Source organism: Vanacampus margaritifer, chromosome 16, assembly GCF_051991255.1.
Source record: "Vanacampus margaritifer isolate UIUO_Vmar chromosome 16, RoL_Vmar_1.0, whole genome shotgun sequence".
NCBI classification, from domain to species: Eukaryota; Metazoa; Chordata; class Actinopteri; order Syngnathiformes; family Syngnathidae; genus Vanacampus; species Vanacampus margaritifer.
In genome coordinates, this window is record NC_135447.1 from 2,371,555 (window position 1) to 2,391,731 (window position 20,177).

At 42.7% G+C, this 20,177-nt stretch overlaps 2 protein-coding genes across 6 annotated transcripts in view; one reads left to right on the plus strand and one right to left on the minus strand.

Annotated features, from left to right (window-relative positions):
- Positions 1-192: 192 nt before the first annotated feature.
- On the minus strand, positions 193-8,108 carry paxbp1 (PAX3 and PAX7 binding protein 1). Its single transcript, XM_077546500.1, has 18 exons — positions 7,699-8,108; positions 7,319-7,429; positions 6,970-7,167; positions 6,656-6,877; positions 6,482-6,582; positions 6,065-6,288; positions 5,615-5,804; positions 4,306-4,429; positions 3,479-3,581; positions 3,293-3,408; positions 3,013-3,212; positions 2,789-2,936; positions 2,015-2,136; positions 1,831-1,907; positions 1,688-1,754; positions 1,360-1,506; positions 1,130-1,284; positions 193-952 (listed from the first exon to the last, which is right to left on the minus strand). Exons 1-18 carry the CDS (start codon positions 7,991-7,993, stop codon positions 832-834), a joined length of 2,721 nt encoding a protein of 906 aa, XP_077402626.1. The 5' UTR covers positions 7,994-8,108; the 3' UTR covers positions 193-831.
- The window catches only part of LOC144036137 (uncharacterized), a 134,475-nt gene continuing 120,799 nt past the window's right edge, over positions 6,502-20,177 (plus strand). For 4 of the 5 annotated variants that reach the window (XR_013288592.1, XR_013288593.1, XM_077546502.1 and 1 more), the window contains exon 1: positions 6,502-6,646. The gene's annotated coding sequence lies outside the window, so the exon portion shown is untranslated. Of the gene's footprint in view, positions 6,647-15,543; positions 15,619-20,177 lie in introns of those variants that run through there. The other variant, XM_077546503.1, reaches the window with a different exon arrangement.

Below are 20,177 nucleotides of genomic sequence, written 5' to 3' on the forward strand. Positions count from 1 at the left end.
CGTACATTTGTTTGTAGTAAATAGTTTTCAGACCATTTCAGTGAAATGGGATCATTTCCTGGAGCACACCCGATTATCTCTTTTGGCACAGTAGGTGGGAATAACGGACCGCAGTGGCGGTCAAGTTGGGCTTTAAAATGTCAAATCAGTCACTTTGACAAAACAGGGAACCAAACAAATCAGATACGGTAGTGTAGTTTCAAATGTATACTTTATTCACAAGCAGCAGACAAATTATTAAAAAAAAAAAAAATAATCAAGACTACAGTACAACTTTCAGATGGGTGTACATCGACGGGGGCTGGTGTGACGGCGTTCTTTTTGTGTGGTGCAAGAGGAAGCCACTTTTAGCGCAGGAAAAAGTGAGAGGAGTATCAAGGCAATTTTCACAGAACTCAGTATGAACTGTATTTTTTTTTTAGAAGTATATTTTATCCTCTAATTTTAAGTCCAAATGTATTCTGAATGTTGTTGGCATGTAGTCAGTGTTTCTTAGACTGCATCATACAAGAGTATATTAGACAAGTGCATGAAGACAGGAACTTTTCTATACATTATTCACAATATTTACATGTGTTTTAACCCATATGCACACTCTAAAAACAGTTGGGTCAAAAGTAACCCAGTTATGCAGCAAAAATGGACCGATCCACTTTAAGGGTTAATTTGACCCAACAAATTGACCCAAGTAGAGGATTGGTCCATTGTTGACCCATAATTGGATTATTTTTGACCCAACTGTTTTTAGAGAGCAAATTTAGCCCAGAGTCCAATTTCGTGACGAGTCAAACGACAATGACGAAAAACTTGTGAGTGCTGCTGCGCTTCTGTCTACGACTTGGATTCCAACAGAGACTTGATGTCTTTAATGCCTTGCTCAGCTGCCACGGCAATGATGTGGTCCACGGCCTTCATGTACACCAGCATCTTCACAATCTCTTTCACTTGATCCCTGTGGGCACAAAAAAATCGTGTTGAATCGTTATCCGCGAGAAAATGATTACAGCGTACGGCAGGCCCATCTGCTAAACTTTTAGCCGTCGGATTTCCGTAAGCATTACTGTATTTCTTTTCGTGCTGACTCGCGAAACAAATGATAAGCTATAAAGAAAGAAACGCACGGTCTTACTTTGTCACACGTCGTTCGACATCGGAAGCGCCCGAGCTACCGCGGTGCAACGAGTTGGCCAAATGGACCAGATAGCGACACAGCGGCTCCAACTGAGGCAGCGTCTGCTGGCCCTTCAGCCCGTTGAACCATTGCATCGGCAAACAGTCCACCACCTGAGAGGAAAAAGCGCAAGCAAGCGTGAGAGTCGCGCACTTGAACGCAGCGCCTGCCAACCACGAAGAGTTTACCTTCTGGGTCTTTTGAACGTTGTCCTCACTGACATCGGTGGTCTGCAGCGCCGAGAGGATGTACCTATTTAGAGTGCTGTCCAAAGCCAGGTCCTTCAAACAGGAAGTGGAGATGATCCCTTCCCATTGCAAGATGTTCCCCAACAGCTATCACACAAGACAGTTGTTAGACGACTTTCCTATAAAACAAGGCTTTGGAGCCATCTTGTGGCATCTTAGGACATTACACGAAGTGCACAAAAATAGCCCAATAGGCAAAGTTTTTCTGCCAATAGCTACAGATAGGTTTCACACAAACTGTGAATAAGTGAGGGAATTTTCTACAAACCTTCACACATGTCCAGAACTGCCTCTGGTAGAATAAGTAGGGACCGCCGTTCTTGTTTTCCAGCAAACTGAACAAAAGCAAAAATCACAATAGTAGCATAAATACACCGTACGCAAGCCATTTGAGCAAAAAACGCGGCATACTTTTTGGGGTAGAGGGGTTGGAAGACATCTTCATCCAGCGTCCGCCGGACACGCAGGACGACCGTTTTCAACAATTCCTGACAAGATAAAAAAAAGAAAAGAAAAAAAGAAGATGATTCCGAATGCTTACGTCAAGACAAAGAATACCCACATGAATGTGTTTTTGTGAGTAGGCCTTACTTACCCGTGTGTATTGGTTGTCCCCATGCAGGACAGTTGGGTAACCTTTCATCAGCCTGCGAATGAAACCCACCAGTCGTGCCGTCTGACTGTTTGACAGCGGGTCCCACACTTGTTCTGCCAACACTGTGCAAATGCGGAATACGGAGTTAACTCAAAGGTCGAGAAACTGCGATTTTTTTTTTCCCCCTCAAATTTTGCTTGGTTTCCAAATTGGAGGACCTTTTAGAGAATCTGAATTTTGGGTATCCACCGCATTTGTTAGGAATTCACATGTACAAAGGGAACACATGGTGTTCCACAGGGTTCAATTCTGGGGCTTCTGCTTTTTTTCCCCATTGTTTCTGCTGCCTTTGCGTTCCATCTTAAAAGGGAAACTCAACGATAAGCATTTCTTGACAATATGTTATATGTGACCTCACCAGTCTAAACATGACAATGTGATTAATATTACATTTGTGAAATATGAGTTATGAAGCAAAATCCAGCCATTTTGCCACCTACAGCTTTAAAAAAAAAACAGCAGAGCTGTGATTGGTCGTTGCCCAAGCCCTGAGCAACATTGATGTCGTCATCTTTAGCCGACAGCAAGTGGCAAATAACGATGGGGGGGAAAAAAAGTTTGGATTTTCCTGCTCAACTCATATTCCACTAACGCAGTATTAACCAGAATACCACATTTAAACTAGTGGGGCTGCATAGAACATGTTATTGTTTTGGGGGGGCCGCCTTCCCCTTTAAGAAAAGCTGGTGTAAGTGCAAGTATTTCATTGGCTACCTTTCAGTTTGGTGAGGACAACCTTCTCCACGATAGCCGGCAGCAGGCCGATGTCGCTGTCTCCTTTCTGCAACGTGCTCGTCTCCTCAAAGCCGTAAAACAGCAGCGTCTCAAACCACAGCATGTACTCAAAGTTTGCACACTGCACCTGGAGGGATGTAAAATGATAATAAGAACGCAGTTGAGATTTTTGCTCATCGCAGGTTTCAAACCAAAGTGCTCACGTCAAAAGGGTTCCATGTAACGAGCTGCAGTCGAACGAGAGGGCTGAAGAGTTTGGGCAGGCAGAGGCCGATGTAAGCGTCTTTGTAGCAGCCGGCGTAGTCCCGCCTCCACACTTCAAATTGGGATTTGATGGAGTCCAGGGAATGGAAGTCCTCCACCACATCCTCAAAAACTTTCTTACATTCTCTGCTGATACGATCTGGGAAGGGAGCAAGTTTGCGCATCGGCTGATGTTTGAGCGCCGGCAATTCGACAAATCTTGTCAACGTGACTGAATACCGTTTTCCATGTTGAAGCTGGTGATGTCCGTCGACGTCTCCTCGTCATCGGACGACAAGCCTTCTTTGTGCTCTGCCCACTTTCCGTTTTGCTCTCGCGCTTGACGTCGCCGAGCTCTGACAAAAAAAAAAGGATTTAACATTAGCCGGCGTGTTTTTAACGACTTTTTCTTTTTCTTCTTCTTACCGTCGGGCCTCTCTTTCTGCTATCCTTCTCTGGCGACTGCTCTCCTGGTGTAACGTGCGGTCGCGACCGAATGAGTCCAGACTGGGAGCCATGACGGCTTTACCTGCAAGAGACAGGAGTGATGTGAGGGCCAGTTGTGTTGGCAGGACATCACCCTATAACCTTACGTCATTAACACGGCTAAACATTTCATAATGCCAACGTTTTATCATCTATTATGTTCTTCTAGCAATCATTGTTACAAGTCCATCTTTGTACTCGGACCGGGAATTTGGCCATGAGAAAAATTAACAACCAGTAAAAATGTTAGCAAACATTTTTTTTTTTTTTTTTGAAAAATAATGCTATCTGATGTGATGTCAAATTAGTGGGGACCAAATCAACAGCACCTCTGCTGGTCACATCCTTTTCGTTTTAGACATCGCAAGGGCCCTCGGTTTTGTAGTAAAGTCGTAAATACAATAAATAATAGTAAACAGAGGACCACCTTTAACCATCAATTCACCTTTTGCCCATTCTGCTTTTGTTTCAGTTCCTGTTCACTTACCTGTCTGCAAGATACTTGTTAGCTCATAGAGATCACAAGATAACTTTTGCCACCTTTAATTAAAGTGACTTAACCGGCATCCCGCCGACAGCGAGACTTCCGTGCAAAACTAGACAACATTTTTCTCACGTGTACATGCTCACTCGCACGCAAACAAGCCAGCTCACGCATTTTTAAGGCGACCAATCCCAACCATACAGACACAGAGCTCGCTCGCCCACTCGCACAGAACTAACGATGCCGTTCGAATGAATCATAAAAACCTTCAGGATGGACTGACTTGAAAGGCTTGCAAACTCCGCCGATTCATCTTTTATATCATCCTGTCTTCTCTGGATGAGTCGCGAGGCCCGTTGCCTTAGTAACTGGTGCATGCCGGCCTCCAGCTCCTCGATGGCGGGCACCTGAAACATACGACGCCTTCTGTGACCTCTGAACCGCACAAAAGCAGGGCTCCGAGTCACAGCAACACCTCGCCGCTGTCGGGGAAAAGAGGATTGTGACGTACAAAAAAAAAAAAGGAAAAAAAAAAGGCTGGAATATTACCAGTGTGGAGTAAAAGCAAATAAATCGCCAGTGGTTGAAGCCATAAATGACAGCAAATGGACAGATGTGCTTTTACCCAACACCGAACATTCCGCTATCATTTAAGGCATCCATTTTAAGGTTGGTTGCTATCCCACTCTTATCACTATGTTTAGAGCGATCACCTAGAATTAAAACAAACATTGATGCGTTTAGAAGATGCAGGTTGCTCCGTGGAGTTAGTGCTGCGAGAAGAAAACTTTTTAAATTAAATATGCATGTACAATTTCGCCAATACAATCATATAGAATGCGCGGCGCTGTTTTCTTTAGTATTCTCTTGGCTTACACTTCCCACAAGCAAGCTATCCATTCAAACAGTTTAAGAGGAATTGTAAAAGTATGGAGTGCATGCTGCTCCTCTACTAGCAGCTTCACACGACATGCAACAAGAGGGACTGAAGAAAGAGGAAAAGAGTATTTTATTTATTTAGTTATTATTGTACTATCAAATGATTGTCTGGTTTTACATATATCACTTTGTAGAGCTGTGGTTGTTGTTAAAGTGCTCTAGAAACAAATTGAATTGCATAAAACCAATACAGGGGGGTCCTTGATTCATGACAGAGCCGTAGTCCATCGTTAACACTGAAATCATGGTTACAAAAAAAACAACAGATTTTTCCACGGTTAAATTAGCTTGAAATGTGTCAGGATTCTTGACAAGGACCCCCTGTAGCCCTTTTTACACTGCTTACGGAAGGCATTATTCCATGACACCATTTTGTATCAATCCTAAATTGTAACCCGACATTTTCCACCTTTCCTGCCCCGTGACAAGCATTTCTACAACACTGACGTCATCTAGCATCTAAGTTATGTGCACACAATTATGTAAATAAGAGGCAATGTTAGCGCCCCAATAATATTAACAGACCATGTTTTTGAAAACTATTTGCAGTTACTTATAAATATCAGCAGTAATAATCATTTGTATGTCACTTCATCATGTACTCATTTTACAGACACAAAACATCTAAGAAGAGAGCAGACAATCTCCCTTACCTTTTCACCGAAACACTCAAGCAAGTCTCCAACATACCCTCGCATCTCTTGCAAGAATTGATATTGATCTGCATTGTCATTGGACGAGCCGTCCAGCTGCAATATGGCGCTCTCAGAGGCATTGAGGTCTTCTTGGATCTGCGTGTAGCGATTGACGTTGCCGTTGTGGCTTGTGCGCATATGACCGAGCCTGCGCACACACACAACGAGCAGGGGAGGGAGAAGAACAAACAAACAGGGAGTAGGAAGTAGGTCAAATGGACATTTGCTTTACATCGCATGATTAGACGCAACAGAAGGCTTCAATGCAGTTGTAAGAATTCAGAAGTCATTTCTGGCCAAAGCCGAGTATGTGGTTAGCTCTGTATGTAGCTTTACGGGGTCTCCGAGACCAGAGGCGGCCACAAAGCAGTGGCCGACATGACAAGGCCGGTCTTGTACATGACCTACCTATCCTGCAGGCGTTTCTTTACCAGATCAATGGACACCGGGGCCAAGTCACAAACAGACAGGCCGAAGTGAGCCGCAGCGCTGTCTGCTGGGCCCGGGGGCTTGCAGGCCTGCGGGGGCAGCACACTGTAGGTGAAGGGCATGCTGTAGCCAGCGCCGTAAGGTTGAGTGTCGTAGCTGTTCTGGTAGTAAGCCGAGCTGTCCTCTGGTTGGCTGCTTTGGACCTGGTCGAGAGAGACAAGATGACGTGCTCACTTGGGACCGTCATGTCTTTTCTAGACTGCATTTATTTTCATTTACATAAATGTTGTATTATTTCATTTTTGAATTATGTTTTTATTTAGGCATTTTTTGGTCCTCCATATTACAAGATAGAACAACTGCTCAAAATGTGTTCTGGTTTTCAGGGAGTCTCACCTGTGGTATGCTGATCCCTTTCCTAATCTGCTCCTGCTCCCACCGGCTCACCTCTTCATCATGACCCGTATCCAGCGCTTCGTCATCGCTGCCTTCGATACCTTCACACACGCGCAGTCGACAGTCAAGCCACGACGGCAAACATGCCGGACATGTCAAAATCAGGTAATTGACCTATTTCCTCTGCGATCTTTTGCCTCTGGGATTTGTTCCGCACGCCGCTGAAGCGGATCCTCTTCTCATCCTCGTCTTCATCATCGCTGCCGTCTTGGTCTTCTTGCGCCATACGTTTCTTGGGGGTTTCCGTCTCGACGAGTGGGGCGTCTCCTCCGAGTTCTCTGGCCAGCTGTCGCCGCTTTCTGGCAGCATGGATGAACGCTGCGTCGGGGATCTCCCCTAGAGAAACACATAGGTGCCAAAAATGAAATCCTCCGATGATGATGGCAACAATACATTTTGGGTGCGAGAAATATGGTGCAAAGTGGTACCAGGTCTCAAAGTGTTGAGAGAGGAGAGCGTGTTGAAAGTTGCTCCGGTGCTGTTGCTGACTCTCTGTACTTGACTGCCTTTCAACTCTTCCCTCTGCTCGTCAGCACTATCAACCTCCATTTCGTCCTCGCCATGCTCACTGATCACTTTGCTGAACAATTCTTCTTTGATGGCAACGACAGGTTGAGGCACCGCTTCTATGGAGCAAAAAGAAAGATGCAAAATTACAATGAACTGCATTTTGTTTGGCAAAATGGTGCCTGGAAGCCAGTGTATGAGTATTCATATTGTCAAATTGTCCTTTATTTCTCAGTGAATACAATAACATGTCAGTAAATGGTACCCTACCTGTTTTGACAACACCACACTTCTCCAAGTCTTCCTTGTATTCTTTCTTGAGCTGCTTGACTATTTTCTTGCTGTGATTGGACTTTTTCACTCGGAAGACGTCTGGTCCTTCTGTTTGTAGCCATGGCATGAAGGAAAGACAGTTGCAAACAGTGAATATGTGAATTTAGAACTACGAATAGTCGGAGGTGCACATAGTTGTATTTTTTCATCTCACAAGTTTTCTGTCAGTCAGGTAGCATTAACGAATGGTCCCGTTGCAAAATTTTGACAATTCGCTATTGATATAAATTCTATTTTAGAAACGTGAACAATGTGAAAATGGCGGCACAGCACGCTCCGATCGCTAGCCAAAATGAACGCCGGTGCGGTTGCGGTACCTTCTTCTTCCTCATCGTCGAAACTCAGCAAACTGGCTTTCGTGGGTGCGAGCACCATACCGCTGTCTTTCACCTTCTTGTCCCGCCTGGCGCTTTTAAAGCCGCCCCCGAGGCCATTGCTCCCGGGGCTTAAGCTAACGTCGTTGTTGCCGCTGGACGTCTCCAGGAACGGGACTTCCTCCAAAACAGGCCCGAACAACGTCGGCGCCAGCATCGGCTGCACATTTTCCTCCCGCTCGTCCTCGTCGGACTCGTTCCTTCGTCGGAAGTTGGCGCGTTTGATCCTTTTAAACATTTTCGTTATCAGCGGTGATCAAGCATGCTTAAAGTGTCCATAAACTGACATCAACCACGGGTGAGTTGACATCCATTCTCCTAGCGAGCCATTTTCTGCCTGGTGTGCTGCTTCTTCTTCTTTCTCAAAGTGTGACTGTTTTAGTGGCTATAAAGTTTATCACTCCCCCTACTGCTCAAACTGCAAAATGCAACGGTCAGCGACGAAATGATTTGAAAAATAGTTATGTAAAAGCAAACATAAATAATGATGATGATAATAATAATTATAATAAATAATTAATAATAAAGGCAAACTCGGTCATGGGTTCCACCACGGCCATACTGCAAATAGTTATCATCAACTCAATGTGAATTAGGGAAAATCCTCATGTTTCCTCGGCTATAATTAAAGTCCCTGAAATCCTAAAGTAAATAAGTGTCCCTCGTGTCCCTCTCCTCTCAATCTCTACTGCGTCCTCTTTTGATGAAACTGACAGCGGCGTTACTGCGGCTGGCAATAACGTCTGGCTCGTGCTGTCGTTGGTTACACACATTTGGGAGCACTCGGAGTGATCACAATACATTCAACATTTTGCTGCTTTTTTATCACATGAAGACAAACAATACTTTAAATTGAAGAAAAATTTCCTCCATTTCAGTTTTTGTGAGACATTTGTGGGCTTCTGGATATCTTATGGCAATTACAGTTACGGTCAATCACGGTCCCATTTATTAAATGTCATTTTAATGAGACGTATTCACTATTGGTGCTTGGTGCACTTTTTGTTCTGATTCCAAATTGTAAGCCTCTTAGAGAAACTGTCTGCAGAGAATGAACAACACAAATGCTTTTACGCCTGATTGCTACACAGTCTGCATGTTGTTCCCATGTTCAACACATTACTGCCAGTGAAAAGGTTGACGGGGCGCTTGTCCCTCCTGATCAGACAATATGCATTCTGCACGGCTGACATTGTTCACTTGCGTCAATAAATGGCAGACATGCGGGACGCAGTTAGCGAGGGTCATTACGGAGCCATTAGTCAACATGCCGCCTCAACGCAGTGGCAAGGATAATAACTGGCGAAATTAAAGTGTCACCACAGAGGAAGCTGGAGTGATTTGCTGTGATTAATTAAAATCAAGATGACCCTTTGCCTTTAAAACTATAATTGGATTTAAAAAAATAACTGCCATGTCCTCCAATTAATGGCACTATTTGAATTTCTATTTTCCTTTGTCTCCATAACATCATTGACGATTACATTTGGAAAATGTTGAACAAATCAATTTAGAATCTTTGAATTGCATTATTTTGATTGAAGATTAGATTGATATTAGAATTAGTGATTTTATTAAGACCATTCTAGAATCACATTGTATTAAAGCAGAGAGTTGACATTAAACTCCAGAGCCACTTGAGGGCGCTGTTGCCCCTTCTCATAAAAACACATTTGTCCTCCATGTGGCGAACCTCACAGTTCGCTCATGTATGAATGCTAATGAAATACAATGACATTTCCTGATCCAGTCTGTATCTGCTGCAAGCCAGCAGGAATATAGATTGCATCAATAGTGCAGTTTGAAAGGGTCATCAAGTAAGCCTCCACGCTAACGCTTTATGTGAGCGTTTCATCAACTTCATTTTGTGTAGGAGATATTTTCATCATTTGGTTAGTTGGAGTGGCTGCTGCCTTAAATTAGTGATGTTAATTTGCGCTGCAGTAACTGAAAAGGTGATTGAAGGCCCTGGTTTTATTTGCACTGATGGGACAAACAGCAGGGTTGGCTACCCTGGCTTATTAAATACACTGAGTGCATGTCAAGAGGTAATGAAGATAGAGTTATTATTATTATTTTTTTAATAAGTGGCACTGTAATTGAAGGGCAACAGGAGCCGCACCTTTCACCTTTTACTAAATACTTTCATTAATGCAAGGTTATGTTTGGTAGCTTGGAGAAAATTAGGATGTCAAAATGAATTAATTAGTCCGGTTTTTTTTTTCCAACAGCGGTATTAAAGCAGTCATGTTTTCATAGTCGATTTTTGTCCTTTTTTTCTTTCTTTTTCTTTTTGTAATAATGACAGATATGCAATTTTGGAATTATCATGTCCCAGTGATCACAGGTAATAGCGTCCTTTGAAGGCAGAAGATCGCTGTCATGATACAAACGCCCACGTAAAGTAAATATGACAACTGTGGTTTAATTACTATTGTTATCTCTAACAGGGGATCAGAAATTGCTTGGCGAGAGAACATTTCAGAACATTTTAAGTCCTCCGCCTGAGGAGGAATTACAAACACACACGCCAGCCCACCCTTCAAGTAAGACAGCGACTCTCACATTATAAAGTCCTGAATATACACAAGCTGATGTAGACCTTCAATCAAAGCATGCAGGAAGGTGCGATTTAAACAGAAAAACAATTCACAGTGCATTGTAAGAATACAGGCTGCCTGAGGCAGACATTTATTTTTGGCATGAGCAGTGACTTAAGAAACCCTTTCATATTTTATTTTTAATAAAGGGTAGGAAACTGTACCTCCTACCTACACACTTAAGAACCATCGCTGTAGCTTGTACGGAAAACAAGAAATCGGAGCGCTATACAGACAGCAGGAAAGCTAGTTACTGTATAGCCTACATATTTCTTTGTTAAATGCTTTATGGCAGAAATTGTTTGCCCATAAGTGTCATTTTACGCTCTTGTATCTTGTATCATATCATTCGAGAATGTTTAAGAAGGCATTTGTTAAGCTAATCAGTCGCGTTTCCTTTCAATATACATGAGACGTTAGCATTAAGCTAGTAGCGCTTTTATATCATTCTGAATATGCCAAGTTGATGTTTGTTTGCGAATGTGTTACGTCGTAAATATCTTATGAGATAGATAACATCTATTTTGGTCTCATTTTACAGTGATTTCTGAATGAACGCATGAAAAAGTGATTATTTGGGAACTGTTAGCCCCCGTTGTCTGATTAGCTGCATAGCAGGCTAGCTAGAGGATGTCACACACACATGCAGGAGAAAAAAAAAAAAAAAAGAGTCATTTAAAGCCGCTTAGCCACTTGGGGGGAACGCCAACACTGTATTAAATCTAAAATCCACATTTGAAAGAAAGTGCTTCCAAATCCACGTCTTTCTTCGCATGAAATTCATTTAGTGCATAAATTCCAACTTGGTCGATACAAGCAAAGGCCTTGTTTTGGTGGCAGAAGAGCAGGAAACACTTTTCAAAGTATAAGAAAGTTATCAGAGTAAAGTAGTGTGTCAGCACCAGCGCCTCTGCTTGCCTTTTCGCTCCCCATCTCCTCCCTCAACTATCAGTCAAGGTAGCATCAAAGTCTAATCACCAGGAGCCACACTTGCACATCTTGGCTCGTGAAGGAATCTTAGGGAAGGGAAATATGGATCCCTCAAGGACACTGATAGTTCACACTACACAGGAGAAGAGAAAACATTGGAAACAAGCTTGCGCAGCAGCCTTCTTGACTGTTTCTCTGTGTGCACTCCCTCAATGGGAAATGCCCTCCAACAAAAGGTAGGATGTCGTGTCAAAGATCTCGAACAGTCAAAGGGACTCGGAGGAGAGCGAGTCACCCACACATGGAAAACCTCCGTTTGGGCCGGCTGTCAACACTACCTTGATGCCATAAATTTGTGAAGGCTGCTTTACGGTTCGACACAAAACCTGGCATTTATCCAGCTGCGGCTTTCACACGGAACCCAGCTAAATTGGGATATTGACACGACTGTGACCACGGCAACGGTCGGCGTTAGGTTAGGGAGAATTTTCAGGATGAACCAATAATGCACAATGACCATTAACAGTGAACTTCATTTGAGCCTTCTCAAATCTTTTGAATGCTCAGCAAGGATCCAAATAATGAATTTTTGTGCATAATAGCATCAGCCATTTTAAATAACCCAATAACCAATTAGTGATCAATTAAATATGGGTTATGTAGAGATGTTAAGTTCTCTGCTGGCAACTCACGCTGGTGACATGCTGGCCAGTAGGCACGTTGAGGTTTTGCTTTTGAACTCAAATAATGATAATAATTATTAATTAATAATTAATGAGAGCAAATATTTGTGTGCTTTTTCTTCCAAAATAAGACATTTGCAACATTTTCCAAACATCAGCTTTTACTTTGGAAAACAATCATCAACATTTTTTTGCCAATTGATTGATGGAACACGGACCAAACACGTATTTGAATCATAGCTAATTTATATGTTTGCTTTTTCTGCTCTGCCAGTTTCAAATAATGGCAAATTAATGAATAAACAGTAAAAAATGTGATTCATCGATTAATTGACATGAATGTTTGATCCATAAATCTACCATTACATTTTCAAGGTGGTGGTCGTGGATAGGGGCAATATTGCCATTATGAATGGAAGTTAGGGAAAAAAATATAATCCTGTATATTAATACACTTTTTTTATTCAGGTTTGACATGAAAATCCTCTACATGTACAAAATTAAATGGAACTCAAGCCTTTTTTTTCTTTTCTTTTTTGCATAATCCTACTAAAAAGTCATCCTCTAATACTTGCTATCGTCACGCTATAGTACTTGGGGGAGGTCACAATTGCAGACATATGCAACACTCTCTCTACCAACATGAGTGTCATGCCAAACGTGTCGGTAGAGATGTCGCCGGTTCGAATCTCAGCTCCCATTCTCCCATGCGGAGTTTGCATCTTGTTCTCCCCGCGCTTGTGTAGCTTTTCTCCAGTTACTCCAGCTTCCTCCCACATTACAAAAACATTAGGATCATTGAAGACTATAAAATCAAGGGCTGCCAAACTCATTTTTTGCCATGAGCCACATTGTCGTTTTGGCGTTTTCCTTTAGAGGGCTATCGTGACCAACTCGAGTCAATATCACATTTGAAGAGGCGTATCATTCTACTGCTTCTAATGTTTGAAGCCCTGAGAGTTTGATATTCCGTTCGATTTTCAAACTAAACAATCCCTCTAAAATGTACGCTGAATGAAAGAAACACCGGCAGGCCCTTTTGCCACATGAAATATGCCTGTGAAATATCAGGCTTGCCGCCCGCTGAGCTCCTTGTAGCAAATGAGCGCGCGGCGATCTGTGGCTTCTCCGCTTTAAGAGCGACAACGCCGCGGCGGCACCTCGCGAGCCGGGCGGCTGCAGAGCAGGAAATGATGTGCCTGTTTAGAGGAGAAACATAGTGACAAATCTGGCGATGTTTAAAGCCACTTTGAAGTCTCCTGAACTGGTAAATAAATGATGTGCTCAAGAAGCCGGCTGAAAATGGCTGCAGCTCCTCCACCTGCGGCTCCGCGCTTAAATATTCATTTCCTGTCATAGCCGCGCACTCAAAGCGCTCTTTGGCTCCCACAAGCTCCTGTTTGTTTGTGGAAGACTGAAGTGAATAGCAACGAGCTACTGGCAAAAGCCGTGTTGTCTTAGAGAGCGTACAGTAGTACAGTGGAGGGGAAGAAGATTTACTTTATCCTTAATGATCACCGCAAACACTCTGGAAACTCCTTCATCGGCGGACAGCGCTGCAGAGGAGAAGGGGAGGAAAATAAAACGAAGCTTTTCATCCACTCCGTTAGCATTCTTTCATCCCGGCAATGCTCATAATGGCCTTGAGATTAGCGCTCATGGAGTTAGCTTTCATTTGGCGGCGTGGGGGAGAAAGCGGCTGCTGCACCGAGGAGACACTTGTTGGAGAGAATTACGCCGGGAGAAAGCGGGAAAAGAGAATTTTTAATGTGAATGTTTAGAAAATGAGTAGCAGGGTTTCAGTGGCAGCCTGGCTAATTAGTGTGTCGTTGTGCACGCTTTCAGCACGGCAGCAAAATGGGCGAACGCGGTGATAAATGGCCGTGATGATCTATTTAGATTCATTCTTGATCGTATTCAATAAAATGCCTTCAAATTCAATTCAGACATTTGACTTCATTCACATCATTATTTCTTCTTTATTTCAAGAATTTAGCACCAAACGCCGCCATTCGTAGAAAAGTGACGCTTTTAAGAAAAGCAGTTTTAAGAAAAGCTAACAAGCTGTATTTTCTTCTGTGCAAGCAATTCTGTTATTTACTTTAATGTCTTAAATTGCAGTGCAAAATGTTAAAATACAATTTTTCCAATGATGATAGCATTGCGTCCAGGCTATCAAATAACAAAGCAGCCCCAAACCACGATGACCCTCCATCGTGCTTCACAGTTGGGTTGTTACATATGAGGTGAAAAATAAATAAACTCAATAAAATCTCACTCTGATGCAAGTTGTCTAGAAAAATCCTTCCTCCATTCACATCGATCCTTGTCGAATGTTTTAGCTATAATAGATTTGTCAACAGAAATCTTAGCATGTGCCAAACGTCTCTGTAAGCCTTCAACCGACAGACACCCAAAATGTTTATTCAATTTTCCCGCCAATTTTGACTCTCCTGCCATTTTGACAGAACATACCACCACATAAAATATTTGTTGCCATTTTCTCGACACGAATGAAGCTTAGCCGGTTGTATTTCACTTTCTTATTCACTCTCAAAACGTTTTTTTGTTTGTTTTTTTTTACGTTTAACGGCCGATTTTCCTTGTGAGTTGCCGTTCAGAATTCTTCCAAGAATAGCAAACGGTGCATTTCACTTGTAATCATTAATCGTTATGAGAACTCTCAGAACCGGTGGCACAGCCAATTGGCGGGAAAATTCTGTGAAATTCAGTTTATAATATGAATAATAGTCCCAAATAAACACTCAGAAACACCAAACGTGCAAATAGTAGTGGTGTTACACCTTTAATGGAAATTTCCCAATTTGCAAACATTTCAAAATCGCGGTAGATGGTGAAAAATGATTTCTCCCCCAATATATTCCATTTAAATGACAAATTGAAATTCCCAACTTTTGCCAAAATGGGACGGGCTAATCCAGAGTGTTATAAAAAAAAAAAAAAAAAGGATGATTTCTGGTGGGATACATTGTGGTCATTTACAACAATGAATTTCGAGTTGTTATTGACCTTCCACATAAATGTGCCTAAGAAAGGATGTTTTTGTACGAATCAGCTTTTGGCGAGTGAATTTGCGCATGTGCGAGGAGCTTGCTCAAGTGTTCCTGTATTTGTAAAACTTAATTTTTGGAAAGATTTCCTACTAAAGTCTTGTTAGAGCAAATTGCACACAATGAGTGCTTTTAGACGCTTTTCCTACAAATGTATCACCGGATCCGACTGCTCATTAGTCCACTGTGGAGAGAAAAAAAAAAAAGTCTCGACCTTGCATTGACTTCGCCTCCCTCCCATCTCTTCCTTTTCTCCGTTGAAAATCCCCTCCCAGCGCGGATTTCACACATTCCTTCTGGAGTTTGTCGACGTTTAGTTGTTCCGCATGCTTGATTGCATGGAAAGAGAAACGATGACTTTTGGTGGCATCATTCAGTCAACCCGTGCCGAAATCGCACTCGGGGCCAAGCAATCACTGGCAGCGGGTCGTTTTTGTCTCCCATAACTTGACAAAAGTATTTTTTCTTTGATTTGGAGAGCAATTAGAAAAGAATAACTCCGTGAATCTGTTTGGACTGGAACGACACCTCTGGCTCTGCAATCACTCGCTGGTGCTTTGCGGGAGCCCGTCCCAAAATGTAAGTCTTTATTTTTGCGGGGCTTTGCCTTGGCCCTCATGCCGGTTTCCTGCGCCACACTGTGTCATACTCGCCCGGATATAAAGAGGCCAAGCAGGGAGTTGCCAAGAGCAACTGCATGCTGTTCCTGCAGGGAACAACTGAGGATTGCTCAAAAAGGCTCTTCAAGAAAAAGTAGACAGGCAGCGCTCGTCACAAGTTCTCTCTAAAAGCTCCTTTTGTTCAACTTTTTGGGGCCTTTCATCAAATACGTTCTGTGCGTGTCGGCTGAAATGCGTGACACCTCTGGCACGGGGCCCCGCCGATCTTTGCGAGGATCAATACTTTCACCTCATGCATAATATGTCTGATGTTTGTCATTAAGATTCAGGACAGTGGAACACCCAAAGTCAATTCAATTGTATATTCGGGGTAGTCGGACTCCAAAGTCATTGGAAGAATATGATCATGTCGGCCATTAAACAGGAAATGGAACCTTTAGCGACGACCACTTCCTCCCAAGTCAGTCCGTCGACTGCCTCTTTGTTGCTAAGTACAATAAGTTGGCAATAATACTAAAAGATGTTACAACTTAATATCCTTGCATGCTTTCTTCAGAATACCCTAAGGGTAACTTTACACCCCCTTTTTATTAATTAGCCATTTTGGGGGGGGCGGGGGGTCCCGTCTCATCCACATGAGTCACTGCTCCCCTTTGCCTCTCTATACTGCTGGGCTAATGCAGAGTATGGATTGCATTACCATGACAACTGCTGGCGCAAGGTCCTTCTACTAGCCCACTGTGTTAAAGGAAAAAAAAAAAAAGAGTAATGATTTTCACTCATGGATGCAGCACTTCAACACCAATCAGTTTATTAGTTTATTTGTTTTGCAGATCTGTGCATGTTGAGATTTTAGCTTGGACTTGGTAGTGGAATGACGGACGTTAGGCCAGAATGTCTGCCAAATATAATGATGTAAATTAGCTCCCACTGAACACCCAAACAAATGTTTGCTTAGCTTTGTGCGGACAAACAATGTAAACATGGACGGGCTACCAAACAGAATCAGATTGACTCTTTAAGCAATGGATCAAAACATATGGACGGACAATATAACAATGCTCTCAAGTGGGCTGCAACTGAACCTTATTTTAATAATCGGTTATTTTGTCGATTAGGGTTAGGGATAAATCAAATTTTTTTTTTAAAAGCTTTAATTTCCATTCCTTTATTAAAAAACAGGACTTTTTTTTTCAAATTAGCAGTGAAGATCATTATTTGAAAAAAAAAGAAGTTTATTTTGGTGGACAACGAACGACATAAGTCAAATTCTATTTGTCGACCGGGGGTGGTAACGACATGCACCCAATCATATTTGGCGTTCATCGGCGGAGGAAGGGAGCGTGCATGCCGACTGGCGACAAACAAAAAAAAATAAAATTTCAATGAATTTGATTATCGATGAATTTTTAATCCATTAACCGATGCCCCTCTGCTCCAAATCTTCATCCTCTGCGAGAGTGTAAGAGCAGCTTTCTGAGTCACATACAGTGGTAGTGAAACTCCTCTTTTCAAAGATTCTCTTGCACCATTACTTGCACCGGTCTCCATGACTGTATTACAGTGCCCCCAGTGGCCAAATCGTGCATCAGGCACAAACGGTTGAAATGTAACTCCACGTCTATTGTTTTCAGTGGGTAAATTTGATCGTGGCAGGCCGTTCTATTCTTAAGTATCGAGTCATGCTGCTAACGAATAACAATGTGATGTGGAAGTCACGATAAATCAAATGTTTGTTTTTGTGATTCTTGCCACATTGCAGAGAGGTATTATCGAGCATGAGGGATCATCACAATCCTCGCTCAAGTACTTGGTATGCGGCAGGTTAACAATAACTGCTTAGGATTCTGCGCTGGTAGGAGATTTCTTTGAGTGATTTATTTGTCCTGCATAAGGAGAAAATGTGCCTTCGGGGCAACTTGAATTAGAATGGATGACATTTGAAAGCCCCTGAAGAGCACCAGCGCGGCAGCGGCCGGGGGTGCAAACTGAACAGAGCGTCACATGAGCAGAAGGCCTCGCACCAGGGCCTTGATTTAATCGCTGCCCTGCGAGAGGAGCGAGCAAGCAGGCAACAAAGCCGTCCTCGAGCCTTACACGTCCCGCCTTCAATGCTCCCCGCAGGTGAACCCAGGAGAGGCTATCCGTCACCCTCCACCCAGCTCCTTTGAAGATGAGAGGAATCGGGTGCGAGCGGAGGGAAGGCCGAGAGGAGGAGAGCTAGATGAAACCCCGCTTGTTCTCTTTGAACTGCTAATCGCCGTGTTTAAAGCTGACCTCGCTTCCTGTCTCCGTCTGTGCACTGCTCATTAAAATATGTACCCTGATAAAGGATCCGGAGGGGAGTTCAACATATTCCCGCCACGGTGGTAGTCAAACATGAAATTTCCTCCTGGATGGTAAAACCAAGGCGTGGAAACCTGCTAACTGGTATTATTAGACTTGCACGCCTGACTGAGAGCGAGGCGAAGAAATGCCGAATGTTTGATTTTGTTGCCTTGACGGTCAGAAAGGATCTGATACGAGCTTTTCACAAAGTCAAATGGCTCCTTTAGCATTATCAACATTTCACAGAGCAAAAAGCAATCCTTTGTGCGGCCCGACAGCCAGTCGAGGGGAATTTTGTGAATTCTTATCATAGCCGTGGATGAATTTCACAAACGTTTATTTATTCACAAGAGTGTTATTGATTTTTTTTCAAGGTGAGCTTCACATACAGTCTGATGACTTTTTTTTTTTTTTTCCTTCAAATTGCTTTTAATGGCATTGTTAAAAGGGGAGAAAAAGATAAAATAATATTTCTGTCCATTTTATGAATCACTTATTCCGGAATATTTGATTCATTATAAAATTGAAACACTAATTTAATATTTTAAGACCAGGGATTCACTGCCGACATGTCTTGGGTGGAGTCAACCATTGATACCATTTTAATAATCAAATCAAATCGAATCGAATCTAATGGCTAAAGAAGAAGCATTGCCTAGGCTGCTGTAGCTACAATACAAAAAAAAGAAAGTGGGAGAGAGTGTGGACATTTAAGAGACTGTTGAAAATGATTGACAGAGACTCTCCCTGCTTTGCTTTTTATTAGGGATGTTTGATACCACTTGTTTTCAGAACAATATCAGTATGAGCACTCAGTTCTTGAGTAGTCATCGATACCGATACGTCTAGAACTTTTAATCCATAGGATTTCTACCCCCGAAACAATGACTTTTTAAAGAAATGTAATACCTTGAAATAGGGCCAAGTATCAGCCCGAAACTGATACCTGGTATCAGATACTCACTCGTTCCTACGTTTTATCCGCAGGCACTTTTGAAACGATAAATATAGCATACCTATATCGAATTATGAACATGTGCTCTTCCTACCACTGCTTATTTAGCTACTGAGTTTACTGGTTTAGCGTGGATTAAATCTGACGGGAAAAAAAACACCACCCGAGCAGGCTAATCTATCTGGACTGAATCGAGATCCAATTTGGGAAAATTCACACTCATGCACGATCCCAAAGATCGCCGGGGTGAGGAAAGGTGTGGCAAGTCGACTCGGCTAGCGTCGGATCAATCAACCGTCGCTCCCGTTGGCTTATATCGACTCTGCCGTCCTTGCCGGGGTTCACACTCGATGCACTTTAAGGCATTTTTCGCACGGGTCGATGAAGAAGCGTGCTCGGCCCAAGTCTCAGCGTTTATTGCGACGCGTTTGGGTAACGGTTGCCGGGGACCCGGTGCGCTGCGTGTCGCCCAGCTTCAACACACCCACTCGATAGATGTTGATGAGCTCGATAACGGAGTCGTAACACAACAAATTCTACGCAGGATTTTACACATTTTCAATCTTTTGAGAATTGTGGCGATCGAATGTGGCTTCTGGTTGTCCACTTCTGCTCTGAAATGCGTCAACATTGGATCTTGTGTTGATGGAGGTATTGAATTATTATCGCTTTCACCTTGAGGCTGTGTGTGTGTGTGTCATCACGGAGAATACCGACTCCGACACCTGCTCACTTAGAAACAACTTCACAGCCTTGATACTCAATTTTGACCTTCCACAGTCACGAACACGCAACTCATTGACTGAAAGCGTTGTGAGAGTAGACTAGATTGAAGCAACATGGGTCATTTAAGAGAAAAGCTTGCTTTGTAGCAAGGTTATTTTAGTTAATGAAAACAAACGAGAAAAAAAACGAAAACAAAAATAAAAAAAAAAGCGAAAATGCTTTTTTGAAAAAAAAAATGAAAACTAACTGAAACTGCATTTTATGTTAACAAAACGAACTATAATTATAGCAAAAATGTCCTTTGTGTCTTTGGTAATTCATTTTATACATGAGCCTTTGGGAATGATATTAAATGCGATTTTAAGTATATTTACTTAACCGGAATAAGGACGTTTAAAAGTGTCACACAGAAGCGACGTCATCTAGCAGCAGCCAATAGAAAAGCACCTTCAGATGACGAAATGCACTGCTAGGTAAGAAATGAGTTACTTTTTTCAGTTTACCATGGT

Coding starts and splice junctions, on each gene's coding strand:
- paxbp1 (XM_077546500.1), bottom strand. CDS start 7,993: ATGTTTAAAAGGATCAAACGCGCCAACTTCCGACGAAGGAACGAGTCC. Junction 6,289..6,481: donor AAGGGATCAGCATACCACAG/GTGAGACTCCCT, acceptor TCTCTCGACCAG/GTCCAAAGCAGCCAACCAGA. Junction 3,409..3,478: donor GCAGAAAGAGAGGCCCGACG/GTAAGAAGAAGA, acceptor TTTTTTTGTCAG/AGCTCGGCGACGTCAAGCGC.